Source organism: Larimichthys crocea, chromosome IV (assembly GCF_000972845.2).
Source record: "Larimichthys crocea isolate SSNF chromosome IV, L_crocea_2.0, whole genome shotgun sequence".
Taxonomy (NCBI): domain Eukaryota; kingdom Metazoa; phylum Chordata; class Actinopteri; family Sciaenidae; genus Larimichthys; species Larimichthys crocea.
In genome coordinates this window covers 4319634-4335028 of record NC_040014.1, presented here as the reverse complement: position 1 = coordinate 4335028, position 15395 = coordinate 4319634, and the positions used below count along the sequence as shown (strand labels likewise).

At 40.9% G+C, this 15395-nt stretch overlaps 1 protein-coding gene across 3 annotated transcripts in view; it reads left to right on the top strand.

The window, feature by feature from the left end:
- Positions 1-2472: 2472 nt before the first annotated feature.
- si:ch211-196i2.1 (collagen alpha-1(I) chain) overlaps positions 2473-15395 on the top strand; it is a 97782-nt gene continuing 84859 nt past the window's right edge. For all 3 annotated transcript variants that reach the window (XM_027278549.1, XM_027278548.1, XM_027278547.1), the window contains exon 1: positions 2473-2799. In XM_027278549.1, coding sequence (XP_027134350.1) covers positions 2676-2799 — 124 coding nt within the window. In that variant the 5' untranslated portion in view covers positions 2473-2675. The remainder of the gene's footprint in view (positions 2800-15395) is intronic.

The window sequence follows — 15395 nt, the reverse complement described above, 5'->3', positions numbered from 1 at the left end:
GTATAAATGAACATCCTTTACACAATGCTGATGACCTCGCTTTACTCTAAGCAAGTTTATGAACATAACATAATTTGCAATTTGATCCAAGTCTGATTATTTTCTTGTTTTAATTTGACTTCCTGTTGTCTTATATTTGTGCAGTCTATTTAATAGATCATCTCAAAGGAGACATTTTAAACGTCAAAGCGGTGAGGTCTAACTGCAGGCGTGGCTCTGCGCTTTGTAAAGGTATCATAATAGATTGCTTGTCGTCTTATGGTCTTGAAATGTTTCTGTAAGTTGCCATATTGGAGCAGAGATACCTGATCATCTCTATGGTAGATTTTAAGAAAGGTCCTACATTTTCAGACCTCAAACGAGCCCTACTGTACATGAACAGGGTGCCAAGTTTTTCCTCCTACAGTTTGACTATGGCTGCTCCCTCTGGACATGTCCTGTTTGCATGTTCTGAAATGAAAATGTGCATGTGCAAAAAAAAGAGGCATTGTTTGACTTCATTCAGTCCATGATTTGTACAATTTGTTTCCTGGTTGTATCTTCTGATTATCTAAACACACAATGTATCTGTTTCAGGTAAAGAAAGAAAGAAAAAAAAAGAGAGCGTGAATAGCATTTCATCACAGAACCACCAAAGTGGAAAAGAGGTTCTTTCTCAGAAAAGAGGTTCTGGAGTGGCTGAATCCTTCGCTGCCTGATATGTTACTTGACTGTCTCTCCCACAGTCATTTAGACTGTATCTATAGATTTTGTATTATTATATGAGTCCTTGAATAAAGAAGTATGATTATGAAATTGCAAGATATAGATCCCATGAATTGAAATGTCTGGTCAGGTTTGGGTTTTATAGCATTTTATTGAATTTAAAGGAAATATTGAAGCTGATCCACATTTCCTTATTGAATCTTGTTAGTTCTAGCTTTCTGTAACTTTAACAGTGGTTATTAATAACTTCATGTAGGACACTTAAAACACAAAGTTTTACATTTAAAAGCAAAACTTGACCATTAGATACACTAAGGGTCTAGTGTGTAGGTTTTATTTACATCTAGTTCTGTAATCACTACATTGAAATCTCCTCACATCTGTTGTGGAGAAATTGCTGAAGTCAAAGGTCAATGGTGAGGTCAGGAAGGAAGAAAGTGTTCAGGAGCCTCTGATGTCTTATGCTATTATTTATTGACGCTTGATCAAGGAGAATTAGAGACAGTCGGTCTCACATTCTGCCGAACTCGTGCTGGTAGATCCACTTTAAACCCAAAGATAACACCACAAATACTACACGCCCAGAATTAGTCAAAGAGAATGCCTTTACCGATGCAGGTGTTATTGTCAACACATTCTAGTCTTGAGACACAGATGTCTATTTACGCAGATTGGAACATCAATGGCAGCTATCTATTATGTCTAGGAAGGCAGCAACAGGTCTCTTCGACCTTGGCCACCACAGATATGGTGGCACCTAGTCTAATACAAACAATTAATACTGCTGAGGACCACAAGCCCCACACGTGTGTCTATGATAACCAGATCCTGAAATGTAGATGTGTATGTGTATGTACACGTTAGTGCTCTTTATTCAGAAACCCTCATGTCACATCTACATTTCAGGATCTGGTTATTATAGACACAGATTAAATGTTAAATATAAATATTTCAATATTTATCATCACAGTAACAGTGTTACACACATTAGTAGCTGTAAACACTCAGCATTAGAAAAATACATACGTTGGTTTGGTGCTTACATAAGGAGTAAACATTTATAATCATCACTTTAAAAGTTACATACGTTGTTTTTGGTGCCTGTTTGTTTCCCAGATATATTAGTGTGTGTGTGAATGGGTGTATAAGAGACATTAACTTAAAGAACTTTGTAGAAAGGCGCTATATGAAGTTCAGTCAATTTCCTTGTATTAGTTTACGGGCAGACCTGCCATTTCCAATATAGCGCCGACGTCGACGTAGGATTCAGCGCTCAATGCAGCGTCTATGTATATATTTGGTCTATGGTTGGTACCACATGCTTGTTGTCCCACCAAAAAAACTTCACTGCCTACAGATAGCTGACTTCAATTCTTCATGACTCCCAAGTGAAGTGTTCATCACTTCATAAATCAGTAATGAATAAATTTGAGTTTTGTTTATGAAACAGGGAACTTTCATGTGGAACCAGTTAACAGACAAATTAAGATTGTATGACTCCCATCATCGTCTTTCAGCTTCAGCACATGCTGTCTCAATCCGCACTGCAGTATAATCAGACTGGAGTGATGAGAGGCCCAAAGATCTCATAGAGAACAGATTAATCTTTCAAATAAAAGTGAACATTAAAGTCGGAGTAGAATAGATTGGGCGGGGGCTCTCCCGCGTTTTAATTGGTCTACATTAGAAAAGGGGCGGGACATGTGCCGGCCCGTTTGGCGCCTCGGTGATGTGATGCAGCTGCAGGAGGAGAGAAGCTGCTGCCGCCAGAGGAGGAGAAGGAGGAGGAGAGGTGAAGAGGATGAGAAATTAGTCTGTGTCGCACTCCAAGTCTGACACTGTTCCTCACTTTAAGTTTTAACTAATGAGAACCACCCTAGACCTTTTTTTTTCTTACATCCTGAACACACTTTGGCTGTCTCTTTGCATGTCTTTAAACTTTAATTACAAAAGGTTATTAAAGCGGGAAGATGTTCCGCCGCTTATTAAAATGGACACTTTGCCTTCTTGGCCTCATAACGACGAGCACCGCCTCACCTGACGATGCACCGGGGGATTTTGGAGGCGAGTCCGGCTCCGGGATGCTGCAGACAGGTAAGAGTGTTGTTACACCTGTGGAGCCTCTTAATGGAGCAGGTTAAATCACTAAACAGTGCGTAATAAAAGCTGCTCACACGACGTTTGTGCCACAGTAAAAACTTGTTAAGTATAATAAGTTCACAGTTTCGCTTTGGAAGTGAAAACAGGTCTAATTGAGTGTATTATTCAATTCATGTACGTGAACAAGTTTATTATGACATACCACAACAAAGACTGAAAAAAGCCCCTCAGCTTTGCTTTGAAGTAGAGTTACTGGCAAACAAATGGATTTTAGCTGCTCATTAGTTAGTTAGTAGTTGCAAGCTTGCACCAAAACACTTAAAAGTCTGATTTCTTGTGTTGGTTGCTTGCCTTTAAGCTGAATTCTCAGTAGCTATTGTATATTGTTGTTTATTAATAATAAATATATTTAAAATACAGACATATAGAAAGTTTATGTAGTTTTCTCCTGCAAAATTTCAGCCCTGAAATATCCATTACACTGTAATATTACAGAAAACACTATAGTTCTCTTGAGGACACTCAAAATGAATGATTGGTGCTCTAGTGACATCGGACATTTCTTCACAGTCCTTTGTAAACTGTGATTTCTCCAACCATAACAGGTTTGCTGATGCATTAAAAACCGAGCTACATCACCTGAAGGGTCTTTAAAGCCTAGTCACAACATATAGGAGTCAAGATTTGAACAGCTGGAGCTCGTTACATCATTTGTTCATTGGAGTCTGTGTCCAGATGAAACTCTTCCAGTCAGCCTTCCCTCAGCAGCTCCAGTCGGTCCAAGTTTGATGCTCTACGTCTTTCTGCATTCATTGCGTTGCTCTGTGCTGTGAGAGTCGACCCAAAACGCTTATAAACTGAGAGGAATGACGTTTGGCAAGCTGTGAAGGCTGAATGCAGACCGCAGTGAAACAATAGGCTTCAAGTATTTTTTACTACAAACTAATTGCAATTGAAAGCTTTTTTTTTCTTCGGTTACTTGAACAGCTTCTCAAGGAGAAAAATACTAATCAAGAATTATTTTTGAAGCACATTTGTAATCCGAATTAACGGCCTGCTGATATTTATTCAGCATCAATAACTCTCCTCATAAATTCAAAGCTCTTAAAACCAAAATCTGAGGTGTTTCATTAATGTACTTTCATCCTATGAAATGCTTCACTCACAACCATAAACATCTTTGATTTATATTATTGCTGATGATAAAATCTTTCTCCTTGCCTCTGTTAGTGAATTCTAAGCCAGACGAACAGTCTGTAGAAGATCCCACACGGTTTGATAAGGTTCTTTTAAATAGCCCAAAAGAGATGTTTGGACTTGCTGGATACATCATGCACACAAAATGTCTTTGATTTGCATAAAACACATGTGGAAACTGAAGCCATCTCTGATTTGCATAAAACACATGTGGAAACTGAAGCCAAAACTCATCCGCAGTTATTAAATCTCATGGAATGTTTTTATTCTGCCAAGCAGACTTAGTTAATCACAACATGGTTTTCCACAGCCAGCTCTGTTGTCTCATCACTGTTTTCAAAGTCTGGATCTCCTTTGTTTTATCAGGACTGCTGATACAGTCACAGTGACGTACATGGTGTAGCTTTACTTTGTGTTTCTGGCCTTTATTGGAGTTGTTTTATCCATCCATGTCTTGTTGAAATTGATCTTCGATTGGAGCTCTGCCAGGCGCCCAAAGATTGTCATGTCTGGATTCCACAGCATCCCACATGGTTTATTTTACAGTTTGCGCTATGTCACATCACATTGCTATCATCTGCACGTTAGAGCCACACTGGAGACCCAAACAGAGACGTCAGAAGGCACGAGACCAGCTGAGAGTTTGGATTAGGCCGGTGAGGTGACAGATGAATCCTGCAGTGTGTTGATTGAAATCAGCCTGTTGAATGTTTTCACTGTGTTTTCAGTATTACTGTAGATGGCAGAGAGTGAAAGCCTTGTGTAAACTGTGACTGGGTGTCACAGAATAGTCCAATGGTTATGTAATACTGCTGTAATAGTCTTCTGTTGTCGTTGTTAGGTTTCCAGTTAAATCTTGCCATATTCCACATGTAACTGAGCTCATTGGGGAATTTGTGATTTGTGCAGATATAATGAATCAGATAAACCAATTCTGACTCCACCAGGACACTTGGAAAGACACCCATCCTCCAAATTTATGGGAATGTAATTCATACTTACAAGTAAATTGGAAATGTTATATTTGCCTGGTCCGTCATAGTTGTACCAGATAAGAACAGCAGAACACATCTGTTCTAGGGGTATACCACCTTACAGTCAGTTTAGTTAAAGAAAAGAGAACAGGACGACCGACCAGGTATCCTCCTCTGTTGGGCTCACTCACCTTCCTTTTTGAACCCTCTCTGACGGCAATGAATCACAAAGACTGCACAAAGCATTCCTTTCACTCAGGTTTGATAAACTGCATTCATTTACACAATGCTGTGAAACCCCAAATTCTTCTGCAGGTGATTTATCTGTTCCGTCATTATTGTCAAACCAGCTCTGGCTTTGAAGTTTGTGTGTTGAACGCAGTATGCACCAATCAGCCTGACTCTGCACAGAAATTTAATGACATCTAACACGAGCTTGTCGAAGAAATATATATATATATATATATTTTTTACCCCACCATAAAAATGGTGACTTTATCAATTGAACTCTTTAGTTTAGAGGAAGATGTTTAGACAGGCAGGTTTCTATGCAAATGCAGTGCAGACTGTATTATATTTTTCCAAGAAAACTGATCAATAGTGGTTGATTAATGTGTGCTCCCATCCTCTACCATTAAATGAATTGAATTGGACGCATCATCATGAACAGTTGGTGGCACTGATTCTTCAGTAGGGTGCCATGAAACCACTGCAGAAGAAAATGGCGCATTGAGATGCAAATGGGGTGGAAAATGATCTGTAAAATGTTCTGTATTCATTTAAGGAATGTTTCCCCACCACTCAGAACTGATGTTTCATCTGCTGATATTTTTAGCCTCCCGAGTGCCTTCATGAACAGCAGGGGATGAATCCTCATGCTTTTTTTTCTGACACCATGAGCACGTAAGCGCCACCATTAGGCAAAAATGTCAATTTTTAACACATTGAAAATTGACATTGGATTTTTCTGAACATGTTCATGCTCCACACAGCCTTTTCGTTTTAGACACTGCATGAGCAGTGCAATCCAGAACATGAATTCTTTCTATTTTGAAAGATGCATACCTATAAAAGACAACTAATAATCTAATTGGTTTTATTCCAATGACCCCATTCTCAAAATACGGTTCATAAACAGTTTTCTGAATTTAGTGTGGATGAACTTCTGGATGTGTAGTGAACTGTGAGTGAGTGATGGATTTTGGCTGCAGTTGCCTGCCTACCAGATTTTAACCTCCTTCATCAGACTTTTCTGTCATTTCCAGTTCACCCAGTCAGTCATCCATCCATCCAGTCAGCCATATCTAGCTATGATGTGTGACTCCCATATGTTAGCAATAGCTTACTGTAACCTCTGACCCTATGAGAAAGGTATCTCTTGAGCATGGTGTGCAGAACAGCTGTTGGGAAGAGTTTTGTGATGCCTCTCAGCATCACCCATCCGCTCGCCTAACTGCTGCCCCAGCACTATCACACTTTTCTTCAGAAGTTAAATTGCTGACTAAACTTCTTGACCCCCTGTGTGAGAGTGTCAGTGGAGCCTTTTCATGTGTCTCACTTTGGGCATTGTTTCACAGGCATAGCTGTAAATGTTTTTTATACATATTTTCAGTCATATATACCATGGATGACATAAATGTGCTTTAGATTATCCAACTTCAAAAAACTTTTTGCCCTGCTAGCGGTGGGCCCAAAATATGTCTGCCCTTTGAAACCCGACAGGAGATATCTCAAAAAAAAAAAAAAAAAGAAAACGTAGGTGGGATCCTGACCAAAGCTGTAGTCAAGTCATTTTTAGAACAGAAATTTCAAAAACATACACTGCTTTTCTTAGTTTGTGGTCATGAATCTTTTTAGTTTTAGGACTGCTGGTTGAAGAAAAAAAAAGCAAACACGTCATTTCATTTAAATGAAAAGATTGGATGAATTGACTTCCATTAAACTCTATGTATTCATGGTCCCAAGAGGATGAATCCTAATGTTTCTAGTGACCCTCTACTTGTTTGGGACTAAAATGATTGTAATGATCATTTTCTGTTCATCTAATTCAAAACATATCTATTGTAATAGGCATTGCAGCCTTGAGAGGATTGAATTTAAATGTTCATGTGTTTTACTTTTCGTTCTTTTTTATTTACTTGATGCACTCATTAGCTGAACGCCTGTCTAAATTTCAAACACTGGGTAAAGGTGTGTCTGTATATGTGATAATCAGAGTAGGATATAACGTGTTAAAATTGAAAAGTAAAAATCAAAAATCTGGCAGGCACACATTTGTTTTTTCTAACTCCCTCTACATAGACATCATTTAATTAATTAGCGTGGTCTTTGCGTCACATTATCTAACCCTCTAGTCAAACCAGATCAAAAGCAAAGCACCAGCGATGACACTGACATACTGGCTCTTCCTGCAGATTGAGCTCATGATGTAATTGCCAATATAATGCCAGATCCACAAGCAGGCATCTGCATCCAATGAAATGTGATCCTGGGTCTTAGTGCTTGGTGAGCGATGATCTGGAGCCCATTAGCCAGCTTTAACCAGGCAGAGGCCCACATGCTGGGGCATGCGTGGTGTAACATTCCCTACAATATATACCGGGTCATCATACTGGTTCTGGGTGTGGAGTACGTTACAGCTTGTGGTTAGCTTTGTGTGAACAAAAGCGGGTGGAGAGGGGCTAGGTGCAAACCACATGTTGGACCAGAACCTCCGTCTTCGCCTGTAATCTCCTCTCAAGCCAACTGGAACCAGATGGCAGATAGAGCGGGTTGATAGTGTCCAGACAAAGCTCCTCAGATGTTTGGCATTAACGATGAATAAAAGAAAGGACTTTTTATTTTTATTTTTCAACATTTATGTTTCCTCAGTGACCACTTTGTAGTGTCATTTCTCAATGTGTCTCCCATCGCTCAGCCACCACAAAGAGCCTGCAGACACATTACAGCCTGTAGGACACAGACACAGATTTATGTGAAAGAGGGCAACTTAATGATCTGGTGTTTTGTCCAAAGCTATGCTGTTTGTGGTTCAGGTTCAGCTGTGTTGACACACATAATTTCGTCCATTCTCTGTGCAGCAATTGTAAGTTCGTAGCTCGCAAGTGTTAAACACCTTCCTTGTGGTGTTGAATAAAAGAGTTAATGGTGACAAAGTGCCCCAGGTGTAGTACCAGGTAGCACGTAGTACCTGCTGAAGCTCCCAGCAGTGATGTTTCTTCTTAATTCAGGTGTGTCGGTTGACTTTCTTCTCTGTTGAACAACCTTATTGAGTGGTTTGATTTGAAACAGGAATGTGAAGGTTTGTATTTTCATTTTTAGTTCATTAAGTAATAGTTTTAGCGTTAATAGTGTGGTGGTGCAGCAGGTGAAATATAAAGGTATTTCACTTTGAACATTCGTGCACATCTAAGAAACAGCTGCTGATTTACATCATCATTCATCTGGTGTCGTGTTTCTGAGACGTGGTGAATGTAAATGCATAGTCACACTGTTGTAGCTCTGTTTTTGATCCCCACCAACTCCTGAGGGAAATGCATGGCTCTTTAGCTAAGTGCTAAATGCTCCACTAAGTTCACCAGCTTGTCAGTAACTGTGTCTGTCTACTGTTTTAAGCTAAGCCAGTAACAGACAGTGGGTAGGACTCTTTCCTCAGAAAACAGATGCGTGCTGCGGCTGAAAACAACGCAGTGATGGTGAACCACAAAAACAAAGTTGCAGGCTGGCCAGCTAAACAATTCAAGGATGCCGAATGATGCAGCAAAAATGATCATGAACTTTTTTTTTTCCATATTGATCAATATTGATATTTATCATAGTATGATTTAATAATGCTGCCTTTCTGAAAAGATAATGACTGAAGCCTAAAGAATATAGTTTATTAGCATAAAAAAATATATAATTCTGCACGAACATGTCTTGGTTTATAATAAATGTATATAAAAATATGTATAAATATGCCAACACACAACAAAATAATCCTTATCTGCCTTAACAAAACAGTACAAGTCAGCTTGCCTTGGAGCTTATTAAAATAATGATGTAGCTGCTGTGATGGTACCTGATAAAAAGGTTTGTTGTACATATTTGTATGCTGCATATTTTGAAGGCTGTCTGAATCTGAACCATGTCTATGCAAACATATACGTGTTACATCAGAGACAAAGAAACGTGTGAAGCTTTAAACTGCCTCTCCACATGTGTGTGGCTGTTAATGTTAATTCAAGGTGTAGATAACATGAACTAATGTTAACTCATGTGCCCAGTACCAGTCTGTAACAGAGTAGAGGTGTGCTGCATGTCAGTCTGCCAAAAGTTTGGGTTTTACTCCTTGTAAAATCAGCTGGCAGATTTTGTGTGCTGCAGATGCTAACAACGTTTGTTTACTCATGGTTAGTTGTGTGCTAAGGACAAGCAGGCATCGTGTTGCAGCCGTAATCCATTCTTGTCCCTTGTTTGTTGCTCTGTGTTGTTCAGCAAGGTCCAGAGAGTCGCCAGGTCTGGTTGCAGACCAGGGGCCTCATGTACAAAGCATGTGTACGCACAAAAAAGTGGCGTACGTCCTTTCCCACGCTCACGTTCAAATGTATCAAACGTGAAACAATCGTAGAAATGTGCGTGCCCCACGCCAATTTCATAGCTGTCGTACGCACGTTTCTACAGCTATTGTTCCTTTGGCGACACTTAGAGGTGAAGCTGGGAAACTGGCAAGGATTTACTTGCAAACCATGATAATTGGCTCATAAGCCGATTTCGGTTACCAAGGCCAGTGTAACTGGAGTTGTGCTACTCGCCGGCCCCAGAGCACAACGGGGGCTGGCGAGTAGCTCGGGGTTGTGCTGACTACGCTGGGGTTCCTGGCAACAGGGGCAGAGGGAGCTGTTTATCTAAGTAGGAAACATTTGCATTCCATCAATGTTCAAATCATATGTGATGCGCGAATGCAGCTAACTAACATCGTGGCAAGGTGGCCTGGTTCAATGCACGACTCATTCATTATGACTAACAGCATTGCGTGTCAGTGTGCCAGTGCGCCAATGCACATTTGGGCATGTGCGCATTCCAATATCATGTTTTTGGTTTTCTTTATTTTCTGCTTGTGAAATTAGCGCTGCAGAGCTTTCTAACAAGCCCCTGATTGTCTCCCTGTGTTCAGTATTCTTGTTAGTAAAAGCGGGCGTAAAATGTCAGCCGCAAGCGCCACACCTGTCCACACCTGTGTGTGCGCTGCTCGGATCCCGCGGCATTTACAGCCTCACACACACTACCACTCACGTCTTTTTTTGGTCATATTTATCCCTGTTGACAGGGTACCAAACAGAATCTCCACTTCAGTCACTAGAATATCAAGCTCAAATTAATTTTCTTTCCTTTGTTCATCACGTTATCTGATCGGGCGAAGAGGTGAATCTCAGGTCCAGGGCCTATTTAAATAGATTTGCATATGTAAATAGGGGCGTGGACAGGGAGGAGTTGCACGTGCGCTCAATTCCACGTTGATTGGGATGTACCAAAGAAACGTGCTTGGATCCATGCGTACGCACACTTTGATACATCTGAATATTTTTGTGCGTACAACAGTTTCTGGGTTTTGGCGTACGCTAAGTTTCACGTGGAAATCCACGCAAGTATTTGTACATGAGGCCCCAGGAGTTTTCTTGACCAGTGTCACTGTAAACATAAACGCTAGTTGATAGGCCTGGTATTAGGCACAATGTGTTTCTGAGCTCTGTAAAGCCAAAGTAAGCTCCAGTGTAGGGTGATAATTCTCTGCTGGATCGTCACTACCAGCACATCATAACATTGTTTTCACATTTTGTCGTTTATTACATTATTGTAGGATGCTGATTATAGCCACTTTATGCAATGCAAGACTAGAATGAACAGGGTACTTTAATAAAATCAATAACATGGTAGATGTTATTGTTAGATTAAACTCTGTTTTGCACATTCTGTGTGTCTCAGAGTTGGCTCTATGATCTGTTATTTTTTTTATGTTGAACTCGTCTTGTCAAGGTAGAAACCACACTCTCTTGCTGCCTCCCGACAATGCTTATGAGCAGAGGGTTCAGTAACAGCACTTGGCATGAGTCTGGCTCAGTGTCTTCAATTCTGGCAGGCGTGCAGACCTAAATCTGGTGCACATTGGTGTCTAATAGCAGGGCCTGACTTTGGCAATCATTTGCCCTGTGGGACACATTTAAACTATCATATTATTGTAATTCATCATTAAAAAAAGTCAAGGTGGAGCCAGGAGGCCTGTTTTAACTGTTGCAGCTGTGACATGTGTAACTGCCTTAATACGCTTGTGTTCCACAGAATAGATGCCAGGTGATGCAATGTTATTTTATACCAGTGAGACACATACACACACACACACACACACTGTTGTCCTTGCCACAGACTCTGCAGTTTGCCTCATAGTACCTGATCATTTCTGATTGTCACATAAAAATTAAGCACATTTTAAACACATTTGTGGTTAAATTCCAAAGATACCTCACATAGACTCCCTTTTTTATTGACCCATATGTGACATCAACAAGGTAAACTGCACCATAAAATAAACAGTACTCTGGCTGCCCATGTAGCGTTTAAAAATGTCTTGTAATGTACCTCATTAGTCAACAAGTTTCATATTCTGAGGTGTGTGTTTTCAGTAAATTTGTAAAAAATAAAATAAAAGCAGCAACTGGATGCTGGGGCAGGCTTTCTTTTGAGTGCCTGTATTCCTGTAGTGAGCGGTATCTCCTCAGCAGGCCCTGGTGTTATTTTCCTACGTTTACTGTTTGAGAGCCTTCCTTATCCAAGCTGCTCTTTTAGAAGAATGAGCCGATAAACCTGCTTCATGAAATAAATCAGTCTTTAGGTTAAATTAATAGCGTGATAGGTTGAAATGAACAGCTCATGACATGTTCATAAACTTCTTCCATGATGATGAACATGTGCAGATGCTTATCTTTATTGGTTTGGCTGAACTTGACTGATGAAGGACCTGAGGTGACAACTGTGTTATGACTAACAGAAACTGTGCAGATCCTACAGGGGACAGCCAGAGGGAAAGACTTTAGAAATGAGTTTTGTTTTCTTTTTTCTTTACTTTTCTGTGGGTGAACCATGCCCTCACTGTTAAAGTCCTATCAGCCGCTGTCTGTCAGGACCCATTCGACCTGTTAAGCCTTTGTGTTTACTTTAATTTGATTGATTTGTTTTGAAGTCTGGTCTCAATCGAGTGTGTTGCGTTCACTGCTCACATTTTAGTCCAGACTGCTTAAGCTTTATCAGACCTGGAGGACTTTTTTTTCTGGGGACCACAGGCTGGCTTTCTTTCTTTCTTTATTCATCACGGGCATGGCTCTGTGCCACTCTAATCGGAACAGTTCCTCCAAAAAAAGAGACATTAACCATCCTTTTCTGTGCTGAGAGGAGTGTGCCTCTGTGTTTGTCAGTGTGTGGGTTCATTTCCAGAATAAATGGGCTTTTCTAAACTTTAACTTTCCTCAACTTTTTCAACTTAACCTACTTATTTTGAATGTTTTGCATTGGAAACCAACACAAATTATTCTCCTGCTGTTCCAGATTTTTTTCTGGCTTTCAGGGAAAAAAACACTGCAAGGACTCAATGACTCATTCTTTGTAGGGCTGCCCCTTAATACTTCACTAAACTACATCTCAACCACGTTTTCATTAGTTAGCTGGAAAGAAAAACCCAACAACAACCTCAGACTACATTTAGGTGCTGCCATTAGCTAGTTAGCTTAAATAGTGTTCCCGTTAGCTGACTCTCCCTGGAGTGGGAGTTCGGCTCACCGTGTTTGCTGTTTGCTGTTTATTCACACCACCAGCACAGGAGTTTTAGATCACCTTGAGGAGGTTCTCAGGACCCAAATAGGGGACCAAGTGGGGGATGCTGCCGGGTGGCTGGGTCGTAATGGGCACTAGAACGGGGAGCCAGACAAGTGCGCAGTGTAACTGGGCTCAAGTCAGCCTTCAGGACCTAAGGCCAGTTTGATCACAGGGAACACAATAATGAGATTTACGGCAGTGCTGACCAGGACTCTGACTCTTGGGATTTGGGCTCAGGCCAGGACAAATCATGAGTATATGTTTTTGTAAGGATGGAAGTTATTGATTCCAGTGTTTTGAACAACGAGCCATTATAGTATGCTGCAATCTCCTTGCTTGTTGTTATTTGTAACATTTTTTCATAAACAATTTTCTGATGCCACAAAAAAAATTCAGTTATTAACTTAATGTCATAAACATGCAATGACTTCTCATCTAAAGGCTTGAACTAACAACTGCTAGTCAACAAGGAAAATCTTTTGTCAGAGGCAGCCCTAAGTTTTTCAGGAGTTTTGTGTCTTTTATGAACATGGCCACATGTTACAGTAACAACTGTGCATTACAGATGCCAGATACAAGATTCAAAGGAACAACCTATGTCATCCTTGTCACATCAAGCTTTTAATATTACCTATAGCTATTATCCTATTTATATAATTAGAAATAGGATTCCATGTCTTTCATCTCTGCGATGACCTCATATAATGGCACTGTCTTTATCTGTACAGTAAATGCAGATATGCACATGCTGACAGAAAGCCTGTGAACAATGAACAATGGAAAGACAGTTAGGATTCGCACAATGCAACTGATTGTCCTTCTTTCAGCCTCTCAGTCTGCAGTGCATTCACAAGAGACGTAAGATTGTACGTCTGCAGATTGACATGTTACAGATAAAGACTAGCTACATTCCTGTCACACTTTTTTCAAGCTTAATTTAAATACATATTAACCCCTTTTACACACACACACACACACACACACACACACACACACACACAGCAGAAAGGACTGGATGGCAGACATTGTGAATTGAACCAACATAGGAGTTGAAAAGGTCAGTGCATATTTATATTTATGTAAGTATGTGATATTTTTACATTGGATTCCCTTTCTTAAATTCAAGATTGTGTGCCTTAACTTTATAGTATGGAATTGGCTTTTCCATATTTTTGTTACTGTGTGTGGCCGCTGGAGTTACTGATGTTGTCTCGGGTTCTTGTATTTCCTCAGACAATTTGTATGTTACGGTTTAGTAAGAACCCAAACAAGCACAGGACAGGTGAAAGGTAAGGTAAGGTAAACTGTACTGGCAAGAATGGAGAGATGTGCCAGACTGGGGAGAGGCAGAGCAAATCCAGGTGGAGGCTTGGCAGGTCTGCTTGGCTTGGTGGATAGATAGGGTGGACACATGGGCTGGCAGGCAGGAAAAAGTGAAGGCACATGCTTCGTAGACTAAACATGAGTACAACTATGATCCGGTGAGGGCTGGCAGTTTGTCAGGGCTGATTGCTTGATAGCATACAGGTGTGCTGATTGATGATGATGGACAGGTGTGTAGAGAGAGCAGAGCCACACCCACACAAACACAACCACAGAGAGACAGAGACACACAGAGGAAAACAGAAGACTCAAGGTAAAAACACTTGTGGGACTGTGTGACCCCTAAAATACACTGCATGCAGAACAGCTCCGCTCCGGAACGACAGCGTACTCCGCCGTCCGCCAACTCACACGTAATCCGTTTGTGATGTGCTCAGGTGCATTTCCACCTGCCACCAAGCGTCTGGAGACGCATAATTGTGTGATATTGCAGGCTGTAGTCTCTTTGACTCCTGCAATGGCATTCCACGCCGCATCTTTTTTCTGGTGTCCTAAAAAGGATGTGAGGTGTCATGAATGATTACGCCTGAAAACCCCTCACCTGATGACTTCAGGTCGGCCCCGCCCATTATGACGTGTTCTTGTAATAAAACTCGATCTGTGGTGAACGCGGAGTATTTTATTTTGAAAATCAACCAGGGTTTTATTTTGCATTTTGTAGCCGATTTCCTTCCCTGCACAATCTGCTCTGTGCTGAATTTATGTGCCGTGCTGCAGCGTCCGTGAAAAATAGAAGCTGCGGAGGGCTGCCGGACGCCACAGTTGTTCCGGAGCCGTGACGCAGCGGGGACGGAGACTGTGTGAGCTGACACATTGACTAACATTGAAACGTATCGGCTCCGTTCCGCATGCAGTGTGTTTTAGGCTTAAAGCAAAGTTCAGTCTCACTCCTAAACCCCACCGGGCACGTTGCGGCCACAACGCTGGTCCTCTGCGTGACTTCAAACCCCACCGGGAGTGTTTCTCTTTGTTTACTTGCTCAGATTTGGTCATTTTCCTTGGTTTATGTGCTTCCAAATATGCCTCTACATGTTTAAATATTCTACATAGTTCATTTGTTTCGCTTTTGTCTGTTTTTACGATTCAGTGGATCCACACCCAGTGGACTTTTGGGACTTTTCTTGATCGTCCACTCTATTCATGTCTGTTTTTTAACAACTCATTTTTGGTATGGTGATGAGATCCAAGTAT